The 25,355-nt window shown below is 43.8% G+C and overlaps 1 protein-coding gene across 5 annotated transcripts in view; it reads left to right on the top strand.

The window, feature by feature from the left end:
• strbp (spermatid perinuclear RNA binding protein) overlaps positions 1 to 25,355 on the top strand; it is a 124,244-nt gene that overhangs the window by 72,767 nt on the left and 26,122 nt on the right. For all 5 annotated transcript variants that reach the window (XM_029657075.2, XM_029657083.2, XM_029657090.2 and 2 more), the window contains 7 exons: positions 5,139 to 5,476; positions 5,742 to 5,907; positions 12,000 to 12,144; positions 20,212 to 20,306; positions 20,884 to 20,979; positions 22,060 to 22,171; positions 24,020 to 24,117. In XM_029657075.2, coding sequence (XP_029512935.1) covers positions 5,139 to 5,476; positions 5,742 to 5,907; positions 12,000 to 12,144; positions 20,212 to 20,306; positions 20,884 to 20,979; positions 22,060 to 22,171; positions 24,020 to 24,117 — 1,050 coding nt within the window. The remainder of the gene's footprint in view (positions 1 to 5,138; positions 5,477 to 5,741; positions 5,908 to 11,999; positions 12,145 to 20,211; positions 20,307 to 20,883; positions 20,980 to 22,059; positions 22,172 to 24,019; positions 24,118 to 25,355) is intronic.

Genomic DNA, 25,355 nt, shown 5'->3' with positions numbered 1-25,355 from the left:
AGCGGGCAGCCGTGAATGTCGACCCCTCGTGTACACACTGTCATCTCTCACAGATATATTTTGTTACGTTACAGCCTTATTCTGAAATTGATAAAAATACTCCCCCCCCCTATCAATCTACATGCAATACCCCATAATGACAAAAGCAAAAACAGGTTTTCAGAAATGTATAACAAATTAAATGCTGAAATATCACATTTACATAAGTATTCAGACCCTTTACTCAGTACTTTGTTGAAGCACCTTTGGCAGCGATTACAGCCTCGAGTCTTCTGGGGTATGACGCTACAAGCTTGGCAAACCTGTATTTGGGGAGTTTCTCCCAATCTTCTCTGCAGATCCTCTCAAGCTCTGTCAGGCTGGATGGGGAACGTCGCTGCACAGCTATTTTCAGGTCTCTCCAGAGATGTTAGATTGGTTTCAAGTCCGAGCTCTGGCTGGGCCACTCAAGGACATTCAGAGACTTGTCCCGAAGCCACTCCTGCGTTGTCTTGGCTGTGTGCTTATAGTCGTTGTCCTGTTGGAAGGTGAACCTTCGCCCCAGTCTGTGGTCCTGAGCACTCTGGAGCAGGTTTGCCTGTAGATATAGTTGAATGAGTGTCTTTGGACTGTTGATGAGACTGCTTTAACACAGTAGGCAAGTGAGGGACAGTTCCCTGTTTTACCTTAAGCTCGTGCCTGTCTCTTCCCCTCCACTCACACCTGTGGCTGTGAAAGTAGTAGTAGGCTATACGTTATTGATATTTGTGGGATAGTTAGTCAGACTGAGGCCAGTCCCCTCCCCTTTGTGTAGCAGATTGTTGACAGTAGTCTCCTGTGTGGCATTGATACCAGACTAGCTGACAGGTCTGGGTGTGTGTGTGTGTAGGTGTGTGTATGTATATATATATTTATATATAGATAGTGTAGCCAAACCACATTGTGTAGGTGTGTGTGTGTGTGTGTATATATATATATATATATATAGTGTAGCCAAACCGCATTGTGTGTGGCCAAGTGATGACGACTCCCAGTGGACTACTATTTCAACTCTGTTCAAAAAGGCATTAAACATTTCTAATGTAGAGGATCTGTGGACAATATTACTAATACTATATGTGCTGTGGTGGGAAACGTTTAAGGCCCTTCCAGGCTCTTCTAGCTTAGTAGCTCCTCCTTATACATTATTTATACCACACCTATGAAGTGCAAGAATACAGCCTATTTCAGTTTAAATTGTACTTTTTAAATTCATTTGGAAGTTTTAGTGTGTTCAAATTGAGCAGAATTCCTGTATTTCAGCTAATTCTCCAGTCTCGGGAGTTGTGCTCTTCAATCCTCGGTGATAGTAAACTAATTTCTAATTCATTTACTCCCCATCCTGCTTTTGATTGGATAGACGTCTCACTAACATATTGCATGAGGGACCTCTGGGACTCATGGCGGGCTGGAGGGCGGGGCCCTTGACGACGACAGCTGTCTTCGAGACGGAGTGTGTGCGAGACGGAGTGTGTGTGTGACAACGAGGTGGGATAAACCGAGCATGTGCTACGAGACGGTGTGTGTGTGTCACAGTGAGGTAGCTGAAACTCATTAGTCTCATGCAGGGCCATTGTGCTGCAGCGACGTCTCATTCACCAAGTAATCAGTGTGTGTGTGTGTGTGTGTGTGTGTGTATTTGTGTGTAAGTAGAATTATCAGCTTGGTCCCCATGCCTGGGTCTAATATAAAAGCCCACAAGCTCATCATGAGGCTAGCCTAGCTAGCTTGTAAAGGTTGTATCAGATTATAAAGGCAACAGATTCACCTGCAGTGTGGGGAGGAGCAACACCTACAGTACACCTTTGTGGCCCTTAAACCCGGGTTCCTGCAGCTTTTATTGGTGTTTTATAGTGTTTTATAACTGTTATGGCTCACATTAGAAACGCCTCATAAACTCTACTACTGGGAGCCTGTTAAACACAGCACTGCACAGAGCAGGAAGACACACACACACACACAAACACTGTGATATAATATTAGAATGTATGAGTGGAGACTAATGGTAGAGCAGGATAATTGACCTCCGCTATGCATGCTGTATCACACACACACACACACACACACACACACACACACACACACACACACACACACACACACACACACACACACACAGTCTCTCCTCTTCATTTATAAAAGGAAAAACACTAACACAGCATGTGCACCCAAATAGGGATGGAATGAAAAGGTTGCAGTGTTACTCCTGATTAGAACAAAAATTCCATTGACCTTTGTGGAAGCAGTCCCGTTTCTGTCCTGCCTTCGTCGTCTGGAAAATGTCACCGTGTAATTAGGATGGAGTTTGCTACTTCTGTTCTGCTGTGGCAGCGATTTCTAGAGGATTGATAGGAGGCGAGATGTCATCCTCTCTGCTACTCTAAAGGTCAGGACACAAGCAGTGTTTGGGTGAGGAGGATTGAGTAAAACATGTGTACTTGATGGTGATAAAATAAAATCACGTAAAGTCGTCGATTAATACTGAATCTAAATAGGTTGATAATGTTATGGAGCAGATAAGATGTCAAACATGTCTTGCTAAACTTGTCAGACTTGTTAGGCTACACCAAATGGCACGAACGGAGTGGATTTTGATATACAAAGGGATGTGGAGCAGAGGAGCCATGTTTTTATTTCAAAGAAATGTATTTTCCTACGAGCACTGCCTTTGCTACTTCATTTAGGGAAAATGTAAGTACGTACGGATGGCGATTGTGATCTGTGGTTGTCTCACCCAGCTATCTTAAGATGAATGCACTAATTGTAAGTCGCTCTAGATAAGAGCGTCTGCTAAATGACTAAAGTGTAGACGTATATATATTTTTACTGTTGTTTTTATTTTTTTACCTACCTATTGTTCATCTATACTTTTTTGCACTGTTGGTTAGAGACTGTAAGTAAGCATTTCACTGTAAGGTCTGTTGTATGCGGCGCGCACGTGACAAATAAACTTTGATTTGATTTGGGGTGAGTGGAGCAGTGGTCTAAGGCACTGCATCGTGGTGCTACCTGTGCCACTAGAGATTCTGGGTTCGAGTCCAGGATATGTCGCAGCCGGCCGCGACCGGGAGACCCATGGGGTGGCGCATAATTGGCCCAGCGTCGTCCGGGTTAGGGGAGGGTTTGGCCGGCAGGATGTCCTTGTCCCATCGCGCACTAGCGACTCTTGTGGCTGGCCGGGTGCGGTGCACACTGACACGGTTGCCAGGTGTACGGTGTTTCCTCCGACACATTGGTGCAGCTGGCTTCCGGGTTAAGTGGGCATTGTGTCAAGGAGCAGTGCGGCTTGGTTGGGTTGTGTTTTGGAGGAGGCACGGCTCTCGACCTTCGCCTCTCCTGAGTCCATACGGGAGTTTCAGTGGTGAGACAAGACTGTACCAATTGGATACCACGAAATTGGGGAGAAATTGGGGAGAAAACGGGGAATATATGATAATAATAATAAAATGTAAAATGTAGAGATATGAATTTGAAATAGATAAGAGAATGGGGCCAGTTCCCCCAGCACTGCTGTTCCCTCCTCCCCCTTAGCAGTGCGGGTGAGTCAGGGGGAGGCTGAGAGCTGGTTGCTTGATTGAATTAGATGAGGTGGGGGAGTCAGGGAGGTTAGGATGGAATTGAATTCGACTTGATTGAGGATGGTTAGGAGAGGTGGCAGACGGTGTGAGGTGCTGGGGTCGCTGCCATCAGATGGAGGCTGTCATTGGCTTTAAATTGATTTCCCACCCATAAGGATGATACATGTGCTGGCAGTGCCTTCAGAAAGTATTCATATCCCTCGACTTATTCCACATTTTGTTGAGTTACATCTTGAATTCAAAATGGATTCAATTGTTGTTGTTTTTCTCACCCATCTACACACACACTAATGTTTTTAGACAGAGTTTAAAAAATAAAAAGGAATATCTCATTTACGTAAGTATTCACAACCCTGAGTCAATACTTTGTAGAAGCACATTTGGCAGTGATTACAGCTGTCTTTCTGGGTAATTCTCTAAGCACATTCCACACCTGGATTGTGCAAGATTTGACCATTATACTTTTCAAAAACATAATGATGGTGTTGGAGTCGTGCCTGGACACGCAGTCGGGGGTGAACAGGGAGTACAGGAGGGGACTAAGCACGTACCCCTGAGGGGCCCCCGTGGTGAGGATCAGCGTGGCAGATGTGTTGTTGCCTACCCTTACCACCTGGGGTAGTCCAGGATCCAGTTGCAGAGGGAGGTGCCTAGGGCCAAAGCAGCAACTACTCTTCCTGGGGTCCAAACAAATGAAGGCAATCATGTTTGCGATAAGATAGTAAAGTAAAACTGCAAAACATATTACAAAGAAATTAACTTTATGTCCTGAATACAAAGCGGTATGTTTGGGGCAAATCCAACACATCACTGAGTACCAGTATTCATATTGTGTTACTGTGAGTGGGCCAGTGATGCAAAATCTCAATTTAATTCATTCTAAATTCTAGGTTTAACACGAAAAAAATTGTGGAAAAAAGTCAAGGGATGTCAAGTAATTAACCACACACACACACACACACACACACACACACACACACACACACACACACACACACACACACACACACACACACACACACAGAGATCAAAGTGTTGACAGACGTTTTAATGCTGGCTGCGTCTCCCCGGCTCTGCTCCAGGAGATAGTTCAGTTTGACAGGGGTGTGGTGAGAGGTGTGTGTGAGCGTGCAAATGGAATTCAAGTTGCCAGTAGTGGCCTCTCCATAGTGAACTACAATACGGCCGGTTGCAGGGAGCAGCAGCACAGGACAGGGTGTGAACAGAGCAGAGCAGACAGGGCTGTTAGAGGATATGTTACCTGGGCAGACATTTGTTTGGCCATCCGTTGAAGCTGAGGTGAGTTTGATTGATTAAAGTTTAATCTGCTGCTGAATGCTTTTCTCCAGAGGTGCCCTTGGAACTACTAACAAGACTGGCTGTGTTTGCAAGAAATAGAAAATAGAGAAATAGTTTGGAAACAGAGGGGTGTGTTTGTACTGTTCATTGTGTTTCTAACTGACTCTCCTTCCATCCTCCTCTCTCTCTCCCTCTTATCTATCTTTCTCTCTTTTTATGTACCTCTTCTCTCCCCCCCTAAAGAGGTCCTTCCGTTCGTTCGGTAATGATGACCGTCACGTCATGGCCAAACACTCCACCATCTACCCATCGTCGTCTGAACTGGAGGCGGTCCAGACCCTGGTGTCCACCGTGGAGGGTGCCCTCAAACACGTCTCTGATTGGATAGACCAGAGCAATGTCCAATCGGTGCAGAGTAACAGCCAGGCAGACGCAGCAGCCGGCCAGACAGACGGCCAGCCGAACCCCACAGACAGCACAATGACAGAGGACGGTAGTGCTGACCATGACGACGACCTTAACGACGACCCCGACGTTAGTCCCAGCGCCAGCCCAGATGACTGTACAGACAGCAGCTGCAGGTGGGGTTCCCGACTGATGCACGCTGCGATATAGGCCTCTGGTGTTCTGTTGCGTGTCTGCCAGGTCGACAGTCATTTTGTATTGGCTATTTTCTATTTCCAGATATTGGGAAATGTTGAGCCTTGATGTTATGGAATTCTATTTACGACTTGACATTTATCTGTTTTCTCTAATAACTCATGTAGTAGTACAGTTTATGTAGTTTAGGTAGTTAGTTAACCTATCCCATGTTTTAAGTGTAACCCAGCTGCCTGTTGTCCTCAGGGAGCCCGGTGGAGGTGTTCTGTGTGGGGTGATGAGGATCGGCCTGGTGGCTAAAGGGCTGCTCATCAAACAGGACATGGATCTGGAGCTGGTGCTGATGTGTAGAGAGAAACCCACTGATGCACTGCTGTGCACTGTCTGTGACAACCTGCCCCTGCAGATACAAGTAAGAGATATGAGAGAGACGGATGCACACAAACACACAAACACCAGGGTTTCTGTTAGCAGGTAATTGACGGCTTTTGCCCCCCCCCCCTCCCAAAAAATAAAATGAAAAGCAAAAACTTTAATAGATACAATTGCTTCCGGCAGGAAAAAACTATCCCCTTTTGGTTACTACATGATTCCATATTTGTTATTTCATAATATTTGATGTCTTGGCTATTATTCTACAATGTATATTTTCAAAGAAGTGTGGATCACCATTATTTGGACCATATAGATTAATGAGCCAAATCTGTTTCACCATAATGAGATACAAGTTTCAATTCTATTAATTATAACATATGTTTGTAAACTTACCATTCAAAAGTATGATTGAGTGTCCATATAGCTTGATGTTGATATTGATAGTACCTTGATATTTGCATTGCTTCTAAGTAAACCTGAAATTGTTTACTGATCGTTAATGGAAATATCACTCGATGTAATACATTTGGCCCTCGTGCTTATCAGTCTATGGATTCATTTGCTAAATGTAGTGGAATTTAATTGTGTGTATTTTCGTTAGTCGTCATGCATCTTATGTATCACTTGCTCACAGCGTACCTATTTTGAGGGGAATATCACTTGTCAGACGGCACACGAGCTGCTACTGCAGCTCCTCAATCAGCTCGTTGCTTCCGGAGTGAAACGTGGGCTTTAATAAAGCTCCGTCATTGCGCAACAATTCTAAATGCAATCGCGTGTTAAAAAAAAAAAAATGTTGTGACCGCGATTAAGAGCTACTCTTTTTGTTTCTCAGCTGGTAATTGAAGCGCCTCTCCCATTCGCCATTCAGGTGCATAGGCAACGGTAGGCAGGCTACATCAGTGCGTCACCCATCATTTTGCAATGTGAGCTGGAAGCAGTACGCATCTACTTAAGTGATTTGCATCCTGAACTTTTTACTTCATATTGTGAGGTGCGTCTTTCTTACCTTGTTTCAAAGTAGCCTATTAAAAATCCTACCATTGAAATGTGCAGGCAATTATTTTGTAAAGACTTCCTCGTATGCCATTGAAAACAGGATTTCTCTCCTGTTCTATTGGTTTTCAAATCAACTTTCTTTCGTTGTCCAGAAGCCGAAGGCACAATCCTAGTTATATTAGCTACATCTTTAGATGCTCCCACTTTTTACGTTTCTAACTGTATTTAACTGCTGGCATCAGGTGTGCTGTTTAGAATGGTGTTCTTCTGTGAATTGCAATTTGGCAAATGTTTTGAAAATGATGTTTTATTACAGGAGTTGCATGTTCTGTTAAGATGAATTACCATAATTTAAATGTGATTTCTCTCATTCTAAGCACAGCGGGTGGATGCCCTAATGGGTTATATGCAAATGAGTCCGGTAAATTTGTCAAATGGCCTGTAAATTAAAATCTTCCCGGTCACGTTGTCCGGCGCCACGGAAACCCTGACACACACACTGCTCTGTGCTATGGAACCCATTCATTCAGCAGTCTGTACTATATTGGACTCGTGTATTCTCCACCTGTAGATAGGAGACACTCGGTGCCTGTGCGCAGAAGGTCTGGCTAGATCGGGTTTTGTAACGCTGGACCAAAGTCAGTCCTTCTTACACCCCCCGCCAACCTCTCCTCATAGTGCAGTCGTCGCGGAGATGGCAGCAACAGAAGCCAGGAGACGAGAGGCTACGGTTCTATATATAAGCTGCTACCATGTGTAATTAATATAGGACTGTCAGCCAGGAGGTTTCCTAATTAGTCAAACACACATATGGCAGCAGAGGTAACAGAGGTACACACACGCGCGTGGTCACGGCACGAGCACAAACACGCGCGTGCGCGGTAGCAACGGAAAACACAAACACATGCTTGCGTGAGCATACATCTAGTTCAATGGTTAACCTTAGCTACATGAACTGGTATACTCATAGGAACTGCCACGGTATACTTCCTAATCCTCAACACAATATTATTTTTATTGATTTATTTCACGTTATTTAACCAGGTAAGCCATTTGAGAACAAGTTCTCATTTACAACTGGCCAAGATAAAGCAAGATGCGCCCTGGCCAAGATAAAGAAAAGCAGTGTGACACAAACAACACAGACTTACACATGGGATAAACAAATGTACAGTCAATAACACAGTAGAACAATCGGTGTACAGTGTGTGCAAATGTAGTAAGATTAGGGAGGTAAAGGCAATAAATAGGCCATAGTGGCAAAATAATTTGAATTTAGCAATTAAACACTGGAGTGATAGATTGTGCAGAAGATGAATGTGCAAGTATAGATACTGGCGTGCAAAGGAGCAAAAAAACAATATGGGGATGAGGTAGTTGGGAGGGCTATTTACAGATTGGCTGTGTACAGGTACAGTGATCGGTAAGCTGCTCCGGCAGCTTTATGTTTAAAGTTAGTGAGGGAGATATAAGACTCCAGCTTCAGTGATTTTTGCAATTTGTTCCAGTCATTGGCAGCAGTGAACTGGAAGGAAAGGCGGCCAAAGGAGGAGTTGGCTTTGGGGATGACCAGTGAAATATACCTGCTGGAGCACGTGCTACGAGTGGGTGCTGCTATGGTGACCAGTGAGCTGTGATAAGGCGGGGCTTTACCTAGCAAAGACTTTTATAGATGATCTGGAGCCAGTGGGTTTGGTGCCGAATATGTAGTGAGGGCCAGCCAATGAGAGCATACAGGGCACAGTGGTGGGTAGTATATGGGGCTTTGGTGACAAAACGGATGGCACTGTGATAGACTACATCCAATTTGCTGAGTAGAGTGTTGGAGGCTATTTTGTAAATGACATCGCCGAAGTCAAGGATCGGTAGGATAGTCAGTTTTACAAGGGTATATTTGGCAGCATGAGTGAAGGATGCTTTGTTGTGAAATAGGAAGCTTATTCTGGATTTAATTTTGGATTGGACATACTTAATGTACGTCTGGAAGGAGAGTTTACAGTCTAACCAGACACCTAGGTATTTGTAGTTGTCCACGTATTCTAAGTCAGAACCGTTCAGAGTAGTGATGCTAGACTGGCGGGCAGGTGTGGGCAGCGATCGGTTGAAGAGCATGCATTTAGTTTTACTTGCATTTAAGAGCAGTTGGAGGCCACTGAAGGAGTGCTGTATGGCATTGAAGCTCATCTGGAGGTTTGTTAACACAGCGCCCAAAGAAGGGCCAGAAGTATACAGAAGGGTGTTGTCTGCATAGAGGTGGATCAGAGAATCACCAGCAGCAAGAGCAACATCATTGATGTATAAAGAGAAAAGAGTCGGCCCGAGAATTGAACCCTCTGGCACCCCCTTCGAGACTGCCAGCGGTCCGGACAACATTTCGATTTGACACACTGAACTCTATCTGAGAAGTAGTTGGTGAACAAGGCGAGGCAGTCATTTGAGAAACCAAAGCTGTTGAGTCTTCCGATAAGAATGCGGTGATTCCCTGACCAGACAGGTTTTATCCCGGGCCGACATATACACTACAATTTGAGACGTCTTTTCAATGTAATGTATCACGATCATAAGGTTGAGGCAGTGGTAATAGCTCTTGATGCAGAGAAGGCGTTTGACCGGATTGAGTGGAAATATATGATGTTGGTTCTAGAGCACTTCGGGTTCGGTAAGGAATTTATTAATTGGATAAGAATTATTTATGCACACCCAATGGCGTCCGTGGTAACCAATCAAGAAATGTCGCAGTCATTCCGCTTGTTCAAGGGGTGCCGACAGGGGTGCCCTATTTCGCCTGCTCTCTTCGCTATAGCCATGGAACCCCTTGCTACTCGCATTCGGGCATGTGCCGATATAGCTTCTGTTCAAATAAAGGACACACAGCACAACATTTCCCTATATGCAGACGATGTTCTTTTGTTTTTGTCCAAACCTAAAACTTCTACTCCACCCTTACTTAACTTGATAAACACATTTGGCTCCTTCTCTGGCTACAAGATAAACTGGTAAAAAAGTGAGTTGATGCCAATATCACGGCCTGTGGATATGCAATTTCTGCAATCTACCCCGTTTAGAACAGTGATGGACAAGTTCACAAGCCTCGGCATTGTAGTGACAAGAGACCTTGATCAGCTATTGAAAGTGAATTGGGACATGCAAATATATCAGCTTAAACAAAATATAGATTTTTGGAAAACTCTGCCTATCTCCTTGGTTGGTCGTATAAACGCTATTAAAATGGTTGTCCTACCCAGGTTTCTTTACCTCTTCCAATGTCTACCCAATTTCATACCACAAAGCTATTTTAAGAAACTGGATTTAATAGTAACTCGATTTTTATGGGATAACAAGGCAGCCAGAATTTCAAAGAAGCATTTATGCAAGTACAAAATAGAGGGGGGCTTTGGCCTTCCTCACTTTAAACTGTATTATTGGGCTGCTAATCTGAACATTGTGTCTTTCTGGAGGGAAAGCTTACCTGCGATGAGACAGAAGGATATGCCTGCATGGCTTTTGATTGAGCAGGCCTCCTGTCAACGTTCCTCAGTCCCTGCACTTGTTAATAGCCCATCACATCGAAGACCTTAGAAAGGCAGGGAAGGATAGATATAGGTCTGTAACAGTTTGGGTCAAGAGTGTCTCCCCCTTTGAAGAGGGGGATGACCGCGGCAGCTTTCCAATCTTTAGGGATCTCAGACGATACTAAAGAGAAGTTGGAACAGGCTAGTAATATAGGGGTTGCAATAATAATTTTAGAAAGAGAGGGTCCAGATTTTGGGCGGCAGGGTAGCCTAGTGGTTAGAGCGTTGGACTAGTAACCGGAAGGTTGCAAGTTCAAATCACAGAGCTGACAAGGTACAAATCTGTCGTTCTTCCCCTGAACAGGCAGTTAACCCACTGACTTGCCTAGTTAAATAAAGGTATAATAAAATTGTCTAGCCCAGCTGATTTGTACGGGTCCAGGTTCTGCAGCTCTTTCAGAACATCAGCAATCTGGATTTGGGTGAAGGAGAAATAGCTAGCCTTTGCTTTCCTGACTGCCTGTGTATATATGGCCTCATATAGCTTGGTGTAGAGTTCACAGTACACCCATAGCAGCATTTTCTTGGCCTTGGTTTAAATTGAGGCCTACATTTCCATGTTAGCTCATAGCCATATCAGAGCTACATTTTGGCTTGTTTTCCCATATGTCAGTGGAATGTTGTGTGAAACTTGTGGGACATTTATGGTTCTGTCTTATTACCCCAAGCCCTTCCCATCTCCTCTCTCCCCCTCTCCCTCTCCCTCCCTCTCTTCTCTTGCCGGCCCCCTCCATGTTAAATAGCCAGTCAGAGAGGCATCCAGTGTCATGAGTAGGAGTCAGCATCCCAGTGCTTTAGATCACATTGTAATGGATTGCAGATTGGTCCTGTGTGGCTCGCTGCACAGTTAAACAGCCAACACACTAGCTATGTATCCTTGAGGTTGTGTGTGTGTTTTTTTTATGTATCTTTGGTAGTGATTTGTGTGTGTCTTTATGTCGCGGGTTTATGTCTCTTTGTGTGTGTGTGTGTGTGTGTGTATGCCTGTCTGAGTGCTGCTGACACTCTAAAATTCATCATCTGATCTTAAGCCGGATCACTGGGGCCAGAGGTAATTGATTTCCCTTGTATGAGAGGAGAATTAATAAAAAGGACTGACACACACACACACACACACACAGTAATTGTGTGTGTGTGTGTGGGAAGAATGCATAAAAAGGACATGCACATTGTAATTGTGTGGCTGGCATTAATACAAGGGATTATAGCGACAGAACTAGCTTTCAGCCTCCACATCAAACAATGTTGTTTTCAATCAGGGCCCTTTTTTCTTTCTTTCTTTTTATTCTCCCCCTCGCTTTCTCTTCTCATAATCTGCTTTGTAAATGCATTGTGTGTGTGTGTGTGTGTGTGTGTGTGTGTGTGTGTGTGTGTGTGTGTGTGTGTGTGTAATGCACTGTTGGTGATTTGGCTTGCTCTTAACGGCTTGCACAGCCTGGACTGAGACCAGCTGAGATTGTCATGACCCAAGCCAAGGGTCAAGTGCAGTTTGTCCTGGCTGTGACCTTTAACCCTTGACCTCTAACGCCTGCTGTTATTGACCTCTGACCCCTAACAGAAGTTAACCGAAGACAAGTATGAGGTGCAGCGCTGTGTGCCAGAGGCAGCCATCTTGGTGTGTAGTACGACAGAGCCAAAACTCACCCTGAAGGTCACCCTCACCTCCCCGCAGATGAGAGAGGACAGCGACACGGACGAACAAGGTACCACAATCACTCTGTTTCGCTGTTGGTTATGTGTGTCTTTTTCTCTTCCAACGGAGGTAGTGAAATGGGTTTAAGGGGGAAATAAAATGAGTTGGTCTTTACATGGACATAGAGGGGGGAGGTATTGAGGTGTGTAGGTTTGCATACGCATGTTTGTGCGCACATCTGTGTGTATGATTTATGCTACTGCAGAGAGCAGCAGCACTAGTGTTGTTAGCAGGACTCCACTGGGACACAGTAAGCTTTGAAAATATATCCATGGCCCTCTCCAAAAGCTACGCCTGTATTCCAATCCTCCTGCCTTGGGGAGACAATACATGGATAAGACAAGATGCCATATTCCCTCGACACTAACTCTTCATCAAACTTGCGCATGGTGTGCACGTATAGTGCCTTGCAAAAGTATTCATCCCGCTTGGTGTTTTTCCTATTTTGTTGCATTACAACCTGTAATTTAAATACATTTTTATTTGTATTTCATGTAGTGGACATGCAGAAAATAGACCAAATTGGTGAAGTGAAATGATAAATGGAAAAGTGGTGCATGCACATGTATTCACCCCCTAAATAAGATCTGGTGCAACCAATTACCTTCAGAAGTCACATAATTAGTTAAATAAAGTCCACCTGTGTGCGATCTAAGTGTCACATGATCTCAGCATATATACACCTGTTTCCGAAAGGCCCCAGCGTCTGCAATGCTACTAAGCAAGGGGCATCACCAAGCAAGTGGCACCATGAAGACCAAGGAGCTCTCCAAACAGGTCAGGGACAAAGTTGTGGAGAAGTACAGATCAGGGTTGGGTTATAAAAAAAATATCAAACACTTTGAACATCCCATGGAGCTCCATTAAATCCATTATTAAAAAATTGAAAGAATATGGCACCACAGCAAACCTGCCAAGAGAGGGCCGTCCACCAAAACTCACGGACCAGGCAAGGAGGGCATTAATCAGAGAGGCAACAAAGAGACCAAAGATAACTCTGAAGGAGCTGCAAAGGTCCACAGTATCTGTCTATAGGACCACTTTAAGCCGTACATTCCACATAACTGGGCTTTATGGAAGAGTGGCCAGAAAAAAACCATTGCTTAAAGAATAAAATAAGCAAACACGTTTGGTGTTTGCCAAAAGGTATGTGGGAGACTCCCCAAACATATGGAAGAAGGTACTCTGGTCAGATGAGACTAAAATGTAGCTTTTTGGCCATCAAGGAAAACACTCTGGCGCATCACCCCGAGAACAGCATCCCCACATTGAAGCATGGTGGTGGCAGCATCATACTGTGTGGATGTTTTTCATCAGCAAGGACTGGGAAACTGGTCAGAATTGAAGGAATGATGGATGGCGCTAAATACAGGAAATTCTTGAGGGAAACTGTTTCAGTCTTCCAGAGATTTGAGACTGGGAAGGAGGTTCACCTTCCAGCAGGACAATGACCCTACGCATACTGCTAAAGCAACACATGAGTGGTTTAAGGGGAAACATTTAAATGTCTTGGAATGGCCGAGTCAAAGCCCAGACCTCAATCCAATTGAGAATCTGTGGTATGACTTAAAGATTGCTGTACACCAGTGGAACCCATCCAACTTGAAGGAGCTGTAGCAGTTTTGCCTAGAAGAATGGGCAACAATCCCAGTGGCTAGATGTGCCAAGCTTATAGAGACCTACCCCAAGACACTTGCAGCTGTCATTTCTGCAAAAGGTAGCTCTACAAAGTATTGACTATGGGGGGTGAATAGTTATGCACTCTCAAGTTTAAATGTTTTTGTTTGTTATTTCTTATCAAATCACATACACATGGTTAGCAAATGTTAATGCGGGTGTAGCGAAATGCTTGTGCTTCTAGTTGCGACCATTCAGTAATATCTAACAAGTAATCTAACAATTTCACAAGAACTACCTTATACACACAAGTGTAAAGGAATGAATAAGAATATGTACATAAAAATATATGAATGAGCGGTGGCCGAACGGCATAGGCAAGATGCAGTAGATCTTGCCTATGCTGTTCGGCCATCGCTCATTCATATATTTTTGTTTCACAATAAAAATTATTTTGTATCTTGAAAGTGGTAGGCATGTTGTGCAAATCAAACGATACAAACCTTCCAAAAATACTTTTTTTATTCCAGGCTGTAAAGGCTACAAAATAGGAAAAATGCCAAGGTGTGTGAATTATTTTGCAAGTCACTGTACACACACACGCGCCCGCACACACGCACGCACACACGCCCACCACTCTGTAACATAAAGTCATTTATCCAGCAGTCTGGGCCATATTAGTCTCAAATCTTTCCTAAAAGCCAGAAGAAAAGTGTAAACATAGTCGCGGTCATAGTGATTCTTCACCCTACTATGCTGCCTCAGCATACCTGTAGCATGTATCATGGTCAACAGGGCTGGGAGAAGGAACATTGAATCAAATTTGATTTGTCACATGCGCCAAATACAACACCGTGAAATGCTTACTTTACAAGCCCTTAACCAACAATGCAGGTCAAGAAATGGAGTTGATAAAATATTTACTAAATAAACTAAAGTTTACACAATTTTATCAATCAAAAAGTAACACAATAAATGTACATAAGAATAACGAGGCGATATACAGGGTGTACCGGTAATGAGTCAATGTGCGGGGGTACAGGATAGTTGAGGTAATTTGTAAAGTGACTATGCATGGATGATGAACAGCAAGTAGCAGCAGTGTAAAAACAAAGGGGTGGGCTATGTAGATAGTCCAGGTGGCCATTTGATTAATTGTTCAGCAGTCTTATGGCTTGGGGGTAGACACTGTTAAAAAGCCTTTTGGTCCTAGACGTGGCGCTCCGGTACCACTTGCCCATGCGGTAGCAGAGAGAACAGTCCATGACTTGGGTGACTGGAGTCTTTGACAATTTTTGGGGGGGCCGGAACAGGGAGCCGGGACAGGGCAGAGTCAGAGCCCCACCCTAGAATACACATGTTCTCTCTGCAGATAAGACACCACCGTCTATCTTTCTACCCCTTTCCTCTGTCTATCTTCTCTCCCTGTCTGTTTAACGGCCTATTTTCTCCCTCTCCCCGGGTCCTCACTAACCCTTGACTGAGTAAGATGAGGTTCGCGTGAGACCAAAGAAACCATACAGAAAAGGCCGGGGAAAATAACACGGATCTGATCGACACCCAGCCACCACATTCCTTTCTTTGTCATCATCACATTCTCCATCTCTTTCACATACCTGGGTAGTTTGTCACTTTGATACTGTTCACTGTAAAGTGATGTTGTGAGAGCCGAAACATTGCTAAACAACATCCCTCAAAAGGGGTTATAAAATGGCAGCCGTTCCTGTCCTATCTCTCCTCCTCTGTCGGTGGTAGCCTACTGGTGGGGGGAGTGTGGCGTGTTGGTGTAATTGGGAAGAGGAGATGGGCGTGAGGTAGGGGTTTGCGTCCCAAATCACACTCAAATCCCTATGGGCCCTGGTCAAAAGTAGTGCACTATATAGGGAATAGGGTGCTGTTTGGAACACAGAGAGGGAGGGAGAGGGAGACATCTAGACCCCGGCAAAATCAATAGCGGAGGCAGGAACGCACCCATCCATCGTGGTGCTGGTCCAGCTTGCTCGACAGTAAGGTCTGAGTGAGAGATGAGAGATGACACGGGGGGCGGCTGTAGATCAAGGGGAACTATTCCCCCCCCCGTACCGGTTGTATTTCCGGCGAGAGACGAGCGGGTCAAGGGCCCTGTCGCAGTGAGGAACGGCTCAGTGTCCCACAACAACTCGCTGGCAACAGGAACTCATCACAGCAATTGGTATGAACCCAGGCTAGGTGTCTGTCTGTAAACAGTGTGTCTGTACACAGTCTGTACAGTACATAGCTTAAAGAACAAGGCCGTCTCCAGAGTCTAGTACCGTTGCATTACAAGATGAGGCACGACACTCTCTCCATTCGAATTAGCGATTAAACAAAGTGTTTTGGTCTCAGCAGACCTTCGTTCGACATATATCTACGGGTGTGATATCGCCCGCTGTGCCTTGCCTGGATGGTCATTTGTACGAGCCCACCATCAGTCCCAGTGGTGTCTGTACTCAGCTAAAAGAGCGTGGCCATTTCAAAAGTCGAATATTGCCCACTCTGGATGGCACGCCGCACTGAGAGCCACTCCATTTCAATAGATACCGAGGCTGTATATATTCCTTTAAGATCGATAGGCAATGCTTTATGTATCCTATTAGGCAACGTCTTATGGAACCTATTACGGTGCAGAATGTATCCATTCCAAGTTTCAATGAGTGCTCTTTCTGACACCGCTTTCTGACCCGTAATGGAATTATAAATTATACTACTGCTCTCTTATTTTGTGTTCAGATCAATGTATAGATTTCACAATTGTGCCGTAATGTAAATCATAATCAATCATTCATGTGAAGGAGGGTCGTGATTTATTTTGAACCAGATGAGATACTGCAAAACAAACCTTGAATTTGTCAGCGCTTCCTGTTGGATAAACCGGTATTTGTCAGTGTCGGTTGGAGCACGGGAAAGTCAGTATCAAAGAGCCATTCATAACCTCAGCCAGAGCTCGTTGTGTAGCTGAGTCGGGTGGTCTGACTGAGGAGAGATGATGTGAGAGAGAGAGCGAGAGAGAGAGAGGGAAGGAGAAGAGAGGAATGAGTGAAATTAACCTGTGTAATGCCTTGAGTGGCCCCATATAGCGATGCTAAACTATTGTCCTCAATCCACACCGAGGGTAGAGGAGCTGGTGCAGTAGCTGTGTCGCTGAGAGTGTTGGAATAGTTGAATGGCGGGAGAGATAACCGATATGGGATAGAAAAATAACTACTTTATTCATCCATACGAGTCGCCTTGTTTTTCACTGCTCCATACTCAGTGTACTAAAGCTGGTACAGTACCTGGGGGTGCTGTATGATAAGTAGCAGGACAAATGCTGCTGATGTTATGATTAGCTTTAGGTCTGTTTTTATCTTCTCTGCACTCGTCTAGCTATGGGCCTGTTTCTCTGGGACATTGAGTACAGAGTGTGCTGTGGCTATTTCGCCTGCTCTCTGCTTCATGGAGGCATTGTAATAATCCACTCCAGAAGCAGCTGGGCACAGACACAGACACAAACACAAACACAAACACAAACACACACAACACACACACAAGGATTCCCATTGCTGACCTGCTGCTTCAAATCAAATCAAATTGTGTTAGTCACATGCGCCGAAGGCAACAGTGAAATACTTACTTACAAGCCCCTAACCAACATTTCAGTTTAAAAAATATGAATAAGAAATAAAAGGAACAAGTAATTTAAAGAGCAGCAGTAAAATAACAATAGCGAGACCATATACAGGGGGTACCGGTACAGAGTCGATGTGCGGTGGCACCGGTTAGTCGAGGTAATTGAGGTAATATGTGCATGTAGGTAGAGTTATTAAAGTGACTATGCATAGATAATACAGTGGCTTGCGAAAGTATTCACCCCCTTGGCATTTTTCCTAAATTGTTGCCTTACAACCTGGAATTAAAATGGATTGTTGAGGGGTTTGCATCATTTGATTACACAATATGCCTACCACTTTGAAGATGCAAAATATTTTTTTTGGGGTGAAACAAACAAGAAATAAGACAAAAAATGGAAAACTTGAGCGTGCATAACTATTCATCCCCCCAAAGTCAATACTTTGTAGAGACACCTTTTGTAGAAATTACAGCTGCAAGTCTCTTGGAGTATGTCTCTATAAGCTTGGCACATCTAGCCAGTGGCAAAACTGCTACAGCTCCTTCAAGTTGGATTGGTTCCATTGGTGTACAGCAATCTTTAAGTCATACCACAGATTCTCAATTGGATTAAGTTCTGGGCTTTGACTAGGCCATTCCAAGACATTTAAATGTTTCCCCTTAAACCACATGAGTGTTGCTTCAGCAGTATGCTTAGGGCCATTGTCCTCCTGGAAGGTGAACCTCCATCCCAGTCTCAAATCTCTTGAAGACTGAAACAGTTTCCCTCAAGAATTTCCCTGTATTTAGTGCCATCCATCATTCCTTCAATTCTGACCAGTTTCCCAGTCCCTGCCGATGAAAAACATCCACACAGCATGATGCTGCCACCACCATGCTTCACTGTGGGATGGTTTTCTCGGGGTGATGAGAGGTGTTGGGTTTGCACCAGACATAGTGTTTTCCTTGATGGCCATAAAGCGAAATTTTAGTCTCATCTAACCAGAGTTCCTTCTTCCATATGTTTGTGGAGTCTCCCACATGCCTTTTGGCAAACACCAAACGTGTTTGCTTATTTTTCTTCTTTAAGCAATGGCTTTTTTCTGGCCACTCTTCCGTAAAGCCCAACTCTATGGAGTGTACGGCTTAAAATGGTCCTATGGACAGATACTCCAATCTCCGCTGTGGACCTTTGCAGCTCCTTCAGGCTTATCTTTGGTCTCTTTGTTGCCTCTCTGATTACTGCCCTCCTTGCCTGGTCTGTGAGTTTTGATGGGCGGCCCTCTCTTGGCAGGTTTGTTGTGGTGCCATATTCTTTCATTTTTTAAATATTGGATTTAATGGTGCTCCGTGGGATGTTCAAAGTTTTGGATATTATTTTATAACCCAACCCTGATCTGCACTTCTCCACAACTTTGTTCCTGACCTGTTTGGAGAGCTCCTTGGTCTTCATGGTGCCACTTGCTTGGTGATGCCCCTTGCTTAGTAGTGTTGCAGACTCTGGGGCCTTTCGAGAACAGGTGTAAATATGCTGAGATCATGTGACACTTAGATTGCACACAGGTGGACTTTATTTAACTAATTATGTGACTTCTGAAGGTAATTGGTTGCACCGTATCTTATTTAGGGGCTTCATAGCAAAGTGGGTGAATACATATGCACGCACCACTTTTGGAAACAAGTTATTTTTTTCATTTCACTTCAGAAAATTTGGATTTTGTGTATGTCCCTTACATGAAATCCAAATAAAAATGTATTTAAATTACAGGTTGTAATGCAACAAAATAGGAAAAATGGGGGGGGCAATGCAAATAGTCTGGGTAGCCATTTGATTAGATGTTCAGGAGTCTCATGACTTGGGGGTAGAAGCTGTTTAGAAGCCTCTTGGACCTAGACTTGGCGCTCCGGTATCACTTGCCGTGCTGTAGCAGAGAGAACAGTCTGTGACTAGGGTAGCTGGAGTCTTTGACAAGTTTTAGGGCCTTCCTCTGACACCGCCTGATATAGAGGTCCTGGATGGCAGGAAGCTTGGCCCCAGGGATGTACTGGGCTGTACACACTACCCTCTGTAGTGCCTTGCGGTCGGAGGCCGGGCAGTTGCCATACCAGGCAGTGATGCAACCAGTCAGGATGCTTGAGTGCATGGAGAGGAATGGAGTGGAATTTACTAATGTGCTCATTGTAATGAGATATTCTGAAATAACAATGTAAGATAAATATTTTTGTCTTATCACAATGTAAGATACGTGCTGTTGTCTTATCATAATAACCCTAGCTTTGCCTGGCATCCTAGACACATTTTTTCTGATCATATATATAGTCCAGCAAATATGGGTGTCAGGGTAAAAATGAAAATGATTGAGAATATTTATTTGACTTTGTTCTGGAAATGTGGATGGCTCTTCTAAGATACTTGAGAAGGAATGGAAGTTCTAACTATCTGAACAACACCTCGGCCAATCGTTCGCTGTACTCCTGACAGAACTTTGCCATGGTCAACGTGTGTGTCCCTCTGTCGCGTGTGTGTTTCCCAATTCCAAATGGACCCCTATTGCAGAGACGTAAGCGATATGCTGAAAACGTACACTTGCCTACACCTCTCCAATCCTCCGAGATCAAATGTCTTGGAGGTATGGGCTATGGTTCCATTTGAGATTAGGAATGTATGTGTCTGGGAGTGTTTGGGATCGACTATATTGCACTCAGCGACCGCAGACTGACTGTTCTACAATGAGTGGTCAGTCAAAGAGTAGTCCCGTCAGTAGTGGATATACAGTCCATCTCAAACACACACTTCGGTGTGTGTGTGTTCTAATTTATACTATATATATATATCCCATTCTTATTTCACCAGTGGAGGGTGTTGAGCTGACAGACCCGGCAGACATGCTGGACAGGCACAGATGCCTGGTGGCCCTGGCGGCTCTGCGACATGCCAAATGGTTCCAGGTTGGCTCTCAGTTCTACTTCACCTCTCCATTGTCATTGTAGCCTTATGATCACGTGAAAATGAATGAATGAATGAATCAAATCACTTAATAAAAATACAGAATTGATTTGAAACGGCAGCTATCTGCCAACTATAATTGAAAACATTCATATGATAAAAAAATCACAAAAAAAATCTATTTCTCTCATTCAAAAATGACTCATTCATCGAATCTCTCAATCATGCCCTGTGTAGTATAACAGCCTACATACAGAGAGAGAGAGATTATTGTAAGGCTACAAAAGCAATTGCTACACTTTTTGTTTCTTTTGGCTGTTTCGAAACCCGCCTGACTGTCATTTATGTCAAAGCTTCCCTCAAAATAATGTATCCTCTTTCAACCAAACCTTTATTTGCAGACTCGAACGAATATTCCTCAAGTGAATAATTCAACCCCTTTTCTAGTGACAGCCTGTAAAGAATTATTCTAAGCCAAATCAAATCTTGCGCTAGCTAAATAGGAATGTGTGTCTATTGCACTCCCCTGGTAGTGTGTGTATGCTTCAGTGTTACCTTCCCTCTCTTCTCCGACTCCAGGCCAGAGTAAACGGGTTGAAGTCGTGTGTCATCATCCTCAGGATCCTGAGAGACATGTGCAATAGACGACCAGCCTGGGAGCCGCTGAAAGGATGGGTAAGTCGGTCAGTCTCTGTCTGTCTGTACGGTAGTTCGCTCACCTAGCTTATTTCCATTTGTCCTGTGAAAAGACACTGTATTAGAAAAATAATCAACTCCAGCACACTGGTATTGTTGGATACTCCACAAACAATGTAATGTGTATCTCAGACTAAACATATATTAGTGTCTCAGACCAAACATATATTAGTGTCTCAGACTAGACATAAATTAGTGTCTCAGACTAAACATATGTTAGTGTCTCAGACTAAACATATATTAGTGTCTCAGACTAAACATATATTAGTGTCTCAGACTAAACATATATTAGTGTCTCAGACTAAACATATGTTAGTGTCTCAGACTAAACATATACTGGTATCTCAGACTAAACATAAATTAGTGTCTCAGACTAAATATATATTAGTGTCTTAGACTAAACATATGTTAGTGTCTCAGACTAAACATATACTGGTATCTCAGACTAAACATATGCTGGTATCTCAGACTAAACATATGCTGGTATCTCAGACTAAACATATGCTGGTATCTCAGACTAAACATATGCTGGTATCTCAGACTAAACATATGCTGGTATCTCAGACTAAACATATATTAGTATAGTATCTCAGACTAAACATATGCTGGTGTCTCAGACTAAACATATATTAGTATATCATACTAAACATATACTGGTGTCTCAGACTAAACATATATTAGTGTCTCAGACTAAACCTATACTGGTATCTCAGACTAAACATATACTGGTATCTCAGACTAAACATATGCTGGTGTCTCAGACTAAACATATACTGGTGTCTCAGACTAAACACATACTGGTGTCTCAGACTAAACCTATACTGGTATCTCAGACTAAACATATACTGGTATCTCAGACCAAACATATGCTGGTGTCTCAGACCAAACATTTACTGGTGTCTAAGACCAAAAAAATATACTGGTGTCTCAGACCAAACATATACTGGTGTCTCAGACCAAACTTATACTGGTGTCTCAGACCAAACATATACTGGTTTGTGTGCCACTAACAGCTGATCTGATCTCTCTGTTGTTGCTTTATCTTGATATCTCCCCCAGCCCCTGGAGCTGATCTGTGAGAAGGCCATAGCCACGTGTAACCGGCCGCTTGGTGCAGGGGAGGCCCTCCGTCGGGTCATGGAGTGTCTCGCCTCAGGAATCCTCCTTCCAGGTACAGTACCTACAGTGCATTCGCAAAGTATTCAGACCCCTTGACTTTTTCCACATTTTGTTACGTTAGAGCCTTATTCTAAAATTGATTACATGTCCCCCCCCCCTGTCAATCTACACACAATACCCCAGAATGACAACGCGAAAACAGTTTTTTTAGAAATGTTGGCAAATGTATTAAAAATAAAGAACAGAAATACCTTACTTACATAAGTATTCAGACCCTTCGCTATGAGACTCGAAATTGAGCTCAGGTTCATCCTGTTTCCATTGATCATCCTTGAGATGTTTCTACAACTTGGAGTCCACCTGTAGTATATCAAATTAACTGGACATGATTTGAAAAAGCACACACCTGTCTATATAAGATCCCACAGTTGACAGCTCATGTCAGAGCAAAAAACATGAGGTTGACATGAGGTCGAAGGAATTGACCGTAGCGCTCCGAGACAGAATAGTGTCTAGGCACAACAAATATCTGCAGCATTGAAGGTCCCCAAGAACACAGTGGCCTCCATCATTCTTAAATGGAAGAAGCTTGGAACCACAAAGACTCTTGCTAGAGCTGGCCGCCCGGCCAAATTGAACAATCGGGGGAGAAGAGCCTTAGTCAAGGAGGTGACCAAGACCCCAATGGTCACTCAGAAAGAGCTCCAGAGTTCCTGTGTGGAGATGGGAGAACCTTCCAGAAGGACCACAATCTCTGGAGCAGTCCAGATTCACTGGTCTGATGAAACCAAGATGGCACTCTTTGGCCTGAATGCCAAGCTTTGAGGGAAAGATGAACGTAGCAAAGTACAGAGAGATCCTGATGAAATCGGCTCCAGAGCGCTCAAGACCTCAGACTGGGGCAAAGGTTCACCTTACAACAAACAAGACAACGACCCTAGGCACACAGCCAAGACAATGCAGGAGTGGCTTCGGGACAAGTCTCTGAATGTCCTTGAGTGGCCCAGCCAGAGCCCGGACTTGAACCCGATCGAACATCTCTGGAGAGACCTGCAAATATCTGTGCAGCAGCGCTCCCCATCCAACCTAAAAGAGCTTGATCTGCAGAGGCGATTGGGAGAAACTCCCCAAATACAGGTGTGTCAAGCTTGTAGTGTCATACCCAAGAAGACTCGAGGCTGTAATCGCTACCAAAGTTGCCTCAACAAAGTACTGAGTAAACCTATGTGATATTTCCGTTTTTATTTTTAATACATTTGCAAGAATTTGGGAAAAAATGGTTTTGCAATGTCATTATGGGGTATTGTGTGTTGATTTAATCCATTTTAGAATAAGGCCGTAACAAAACGTGGAATAAGTCAAGGGGTCTGAATACTTTCCAAATGCACTGTACCTGTCTCTTTGTCTCTCTCTCTCACTCTCTGTTTATCTTTCTCTCTTGCTCTGTCTCTCTCTCTTTCTGCCTTACACGTTACTTTCCCTGTTACAAGCTGACATGGGAAAAAACAATTCTGTTGTTACTTTCAAATAATCAGGTTCTGATGATTTCATAAAGTCATAACTCATTAGCATCGACTGATGTAGTAATCAGAGGCTCATTTAGTTAAACCCGGGGGCACAGGACACGACTGCTCATCTGACTGATGATGTAATAAGGAGTAGGTGGTGTGTTTGCCTCACTGATGTGCCGCGCTCGACGAGGTCGTTTTTGAAGGCACTAGAAGTGATTGAAGGATACTATATCTATATTAATATCGTTATGAAAGACCAGCATGTGAATAATATTGGTGTCACACTGGACAGCTATCTCTTGCAAAAGAGATTATATCTCAGTGAGAGTAACCTGTGTGAATAAAGGTTGAATGAAATGAAGATTTCCTCGTCTACTTATGACCCCCAGGAGGACCAGGGTTACACGACCCGTGCGAGAAGGAGCTGACCAACACCCTAACGGCCATGACAGACGAGGAGGCAGAGGCCATCACATACAGCGCACAGGTAAAACCTCACCTCACACCTGTGGGACGGAAGTGATTCTGTGAACCTTCCCTAAGCTCCCCATGCTAATGCCTAGGCTCTTTGGCTCCATGGGGTAGCCATGTCTTGTGGCTTGCGTGCAATTCAGGTTTGAACCCAGAAATTGGTATTGTCAGATAGCAGTCCTGGGAAAAGTTCCCTCAACAACAAAAAATTCAGCACTGAGCAAATTTCAGGTCTGCTCAGCGCAAACTTGAGGCTGTACCCGCTTTAAGTCAGAGTTTCAGACAGTGGTCACGTAGGCTACTGTGGCTATTTAATCATAATTTCGCTCTACCGTAGTGGTCTGCCATCAAAAACAATGGAGAAATGACATAACATTTTAACATGGAAATAGTTGTTTTATCATTCAGCCTACAGTAGCAGCCAATGTGTGGTGTTCAATGTAGTCCTAAATTACACATGACTTTTGAAAAGAAAACATGCAGGGCTTGACATGAACCCGTTTGCCCTTCAGACAAGGAGGTGACTGAAAATATTGTTGTTGATTGATGCAAAAAAAGCTATTTTCCCCTCACTTCTCAAAGATATGTAGAAATGTACACGTTTTGTGCTCTTGTAGGAAAGCAATCACTCCCCCATTGCTGACTACAAATGATCTATAACTGGGCTAATAACTCACTAACTAGCAAAGGATATGAACACGTGGATACATGCAGTTCTCGCTTTAATCTCTAAACATCTACTTACAACAGCTCATGCTGTAAACACAATCCAGTTCAAAGTGAATAGCACAGATCCATATATGTCAATGGTTTTTAAATGTTTAGTCTGTTAAATGTGATACGCCGTGTGTAACGTCCATTTTTATATTTTACTTCGCTACTTCAGTCATCTCTCTGACCTCTTTCTCCATGCCGCTTTCCACACAGACCTAGCGCCGCCTCCTGTCACTCAAGGAGCACATTTGTTGTTCCTTGACCCCGAGACACCTGCGTTCAGTCAGCATGGCTTTCAGCGCACGCAACAATGTTGATGACAACGATACGTTTTTCATTTTGCTTCTCAATATAAATCCACTAGCGTTCTATAATTACACTAATATTTTGTGTTTCTTACATCTGCAAACAGCTACTTTCTTCTTAGCAAGTTGGGCCTACATCTTGTTAGCCGCTAATTGTTAGCCACTAATCGCTAATGCTAATCGCTAGCTACAGAGGCTAATAAATGTACTGAGGTAGAAGCTATACAGCCGGATA

Source organism: Oncorhynchus nerka, linkage group LG4 (assembly GCF_034236695.1).
Source record: "Oncorhynchus nerka isolate Pitt River linkage group LG4, Oner_Uvic_2.0, whole genome shotgun sequence".
In the NCBI taxonomy this organism is placed as follows: Eukaryota; Metazoa; Chordata; class Actinopteri; order Salmoniformes; family Salmonidae; genus Oncorhynchus; species Oncorhynchus nerka.
The sequence above is the reverse complement of the archived record's forward strand: the minus strand, read 5'-3'. Positions and strand labels throughout refer to the sequence as shown.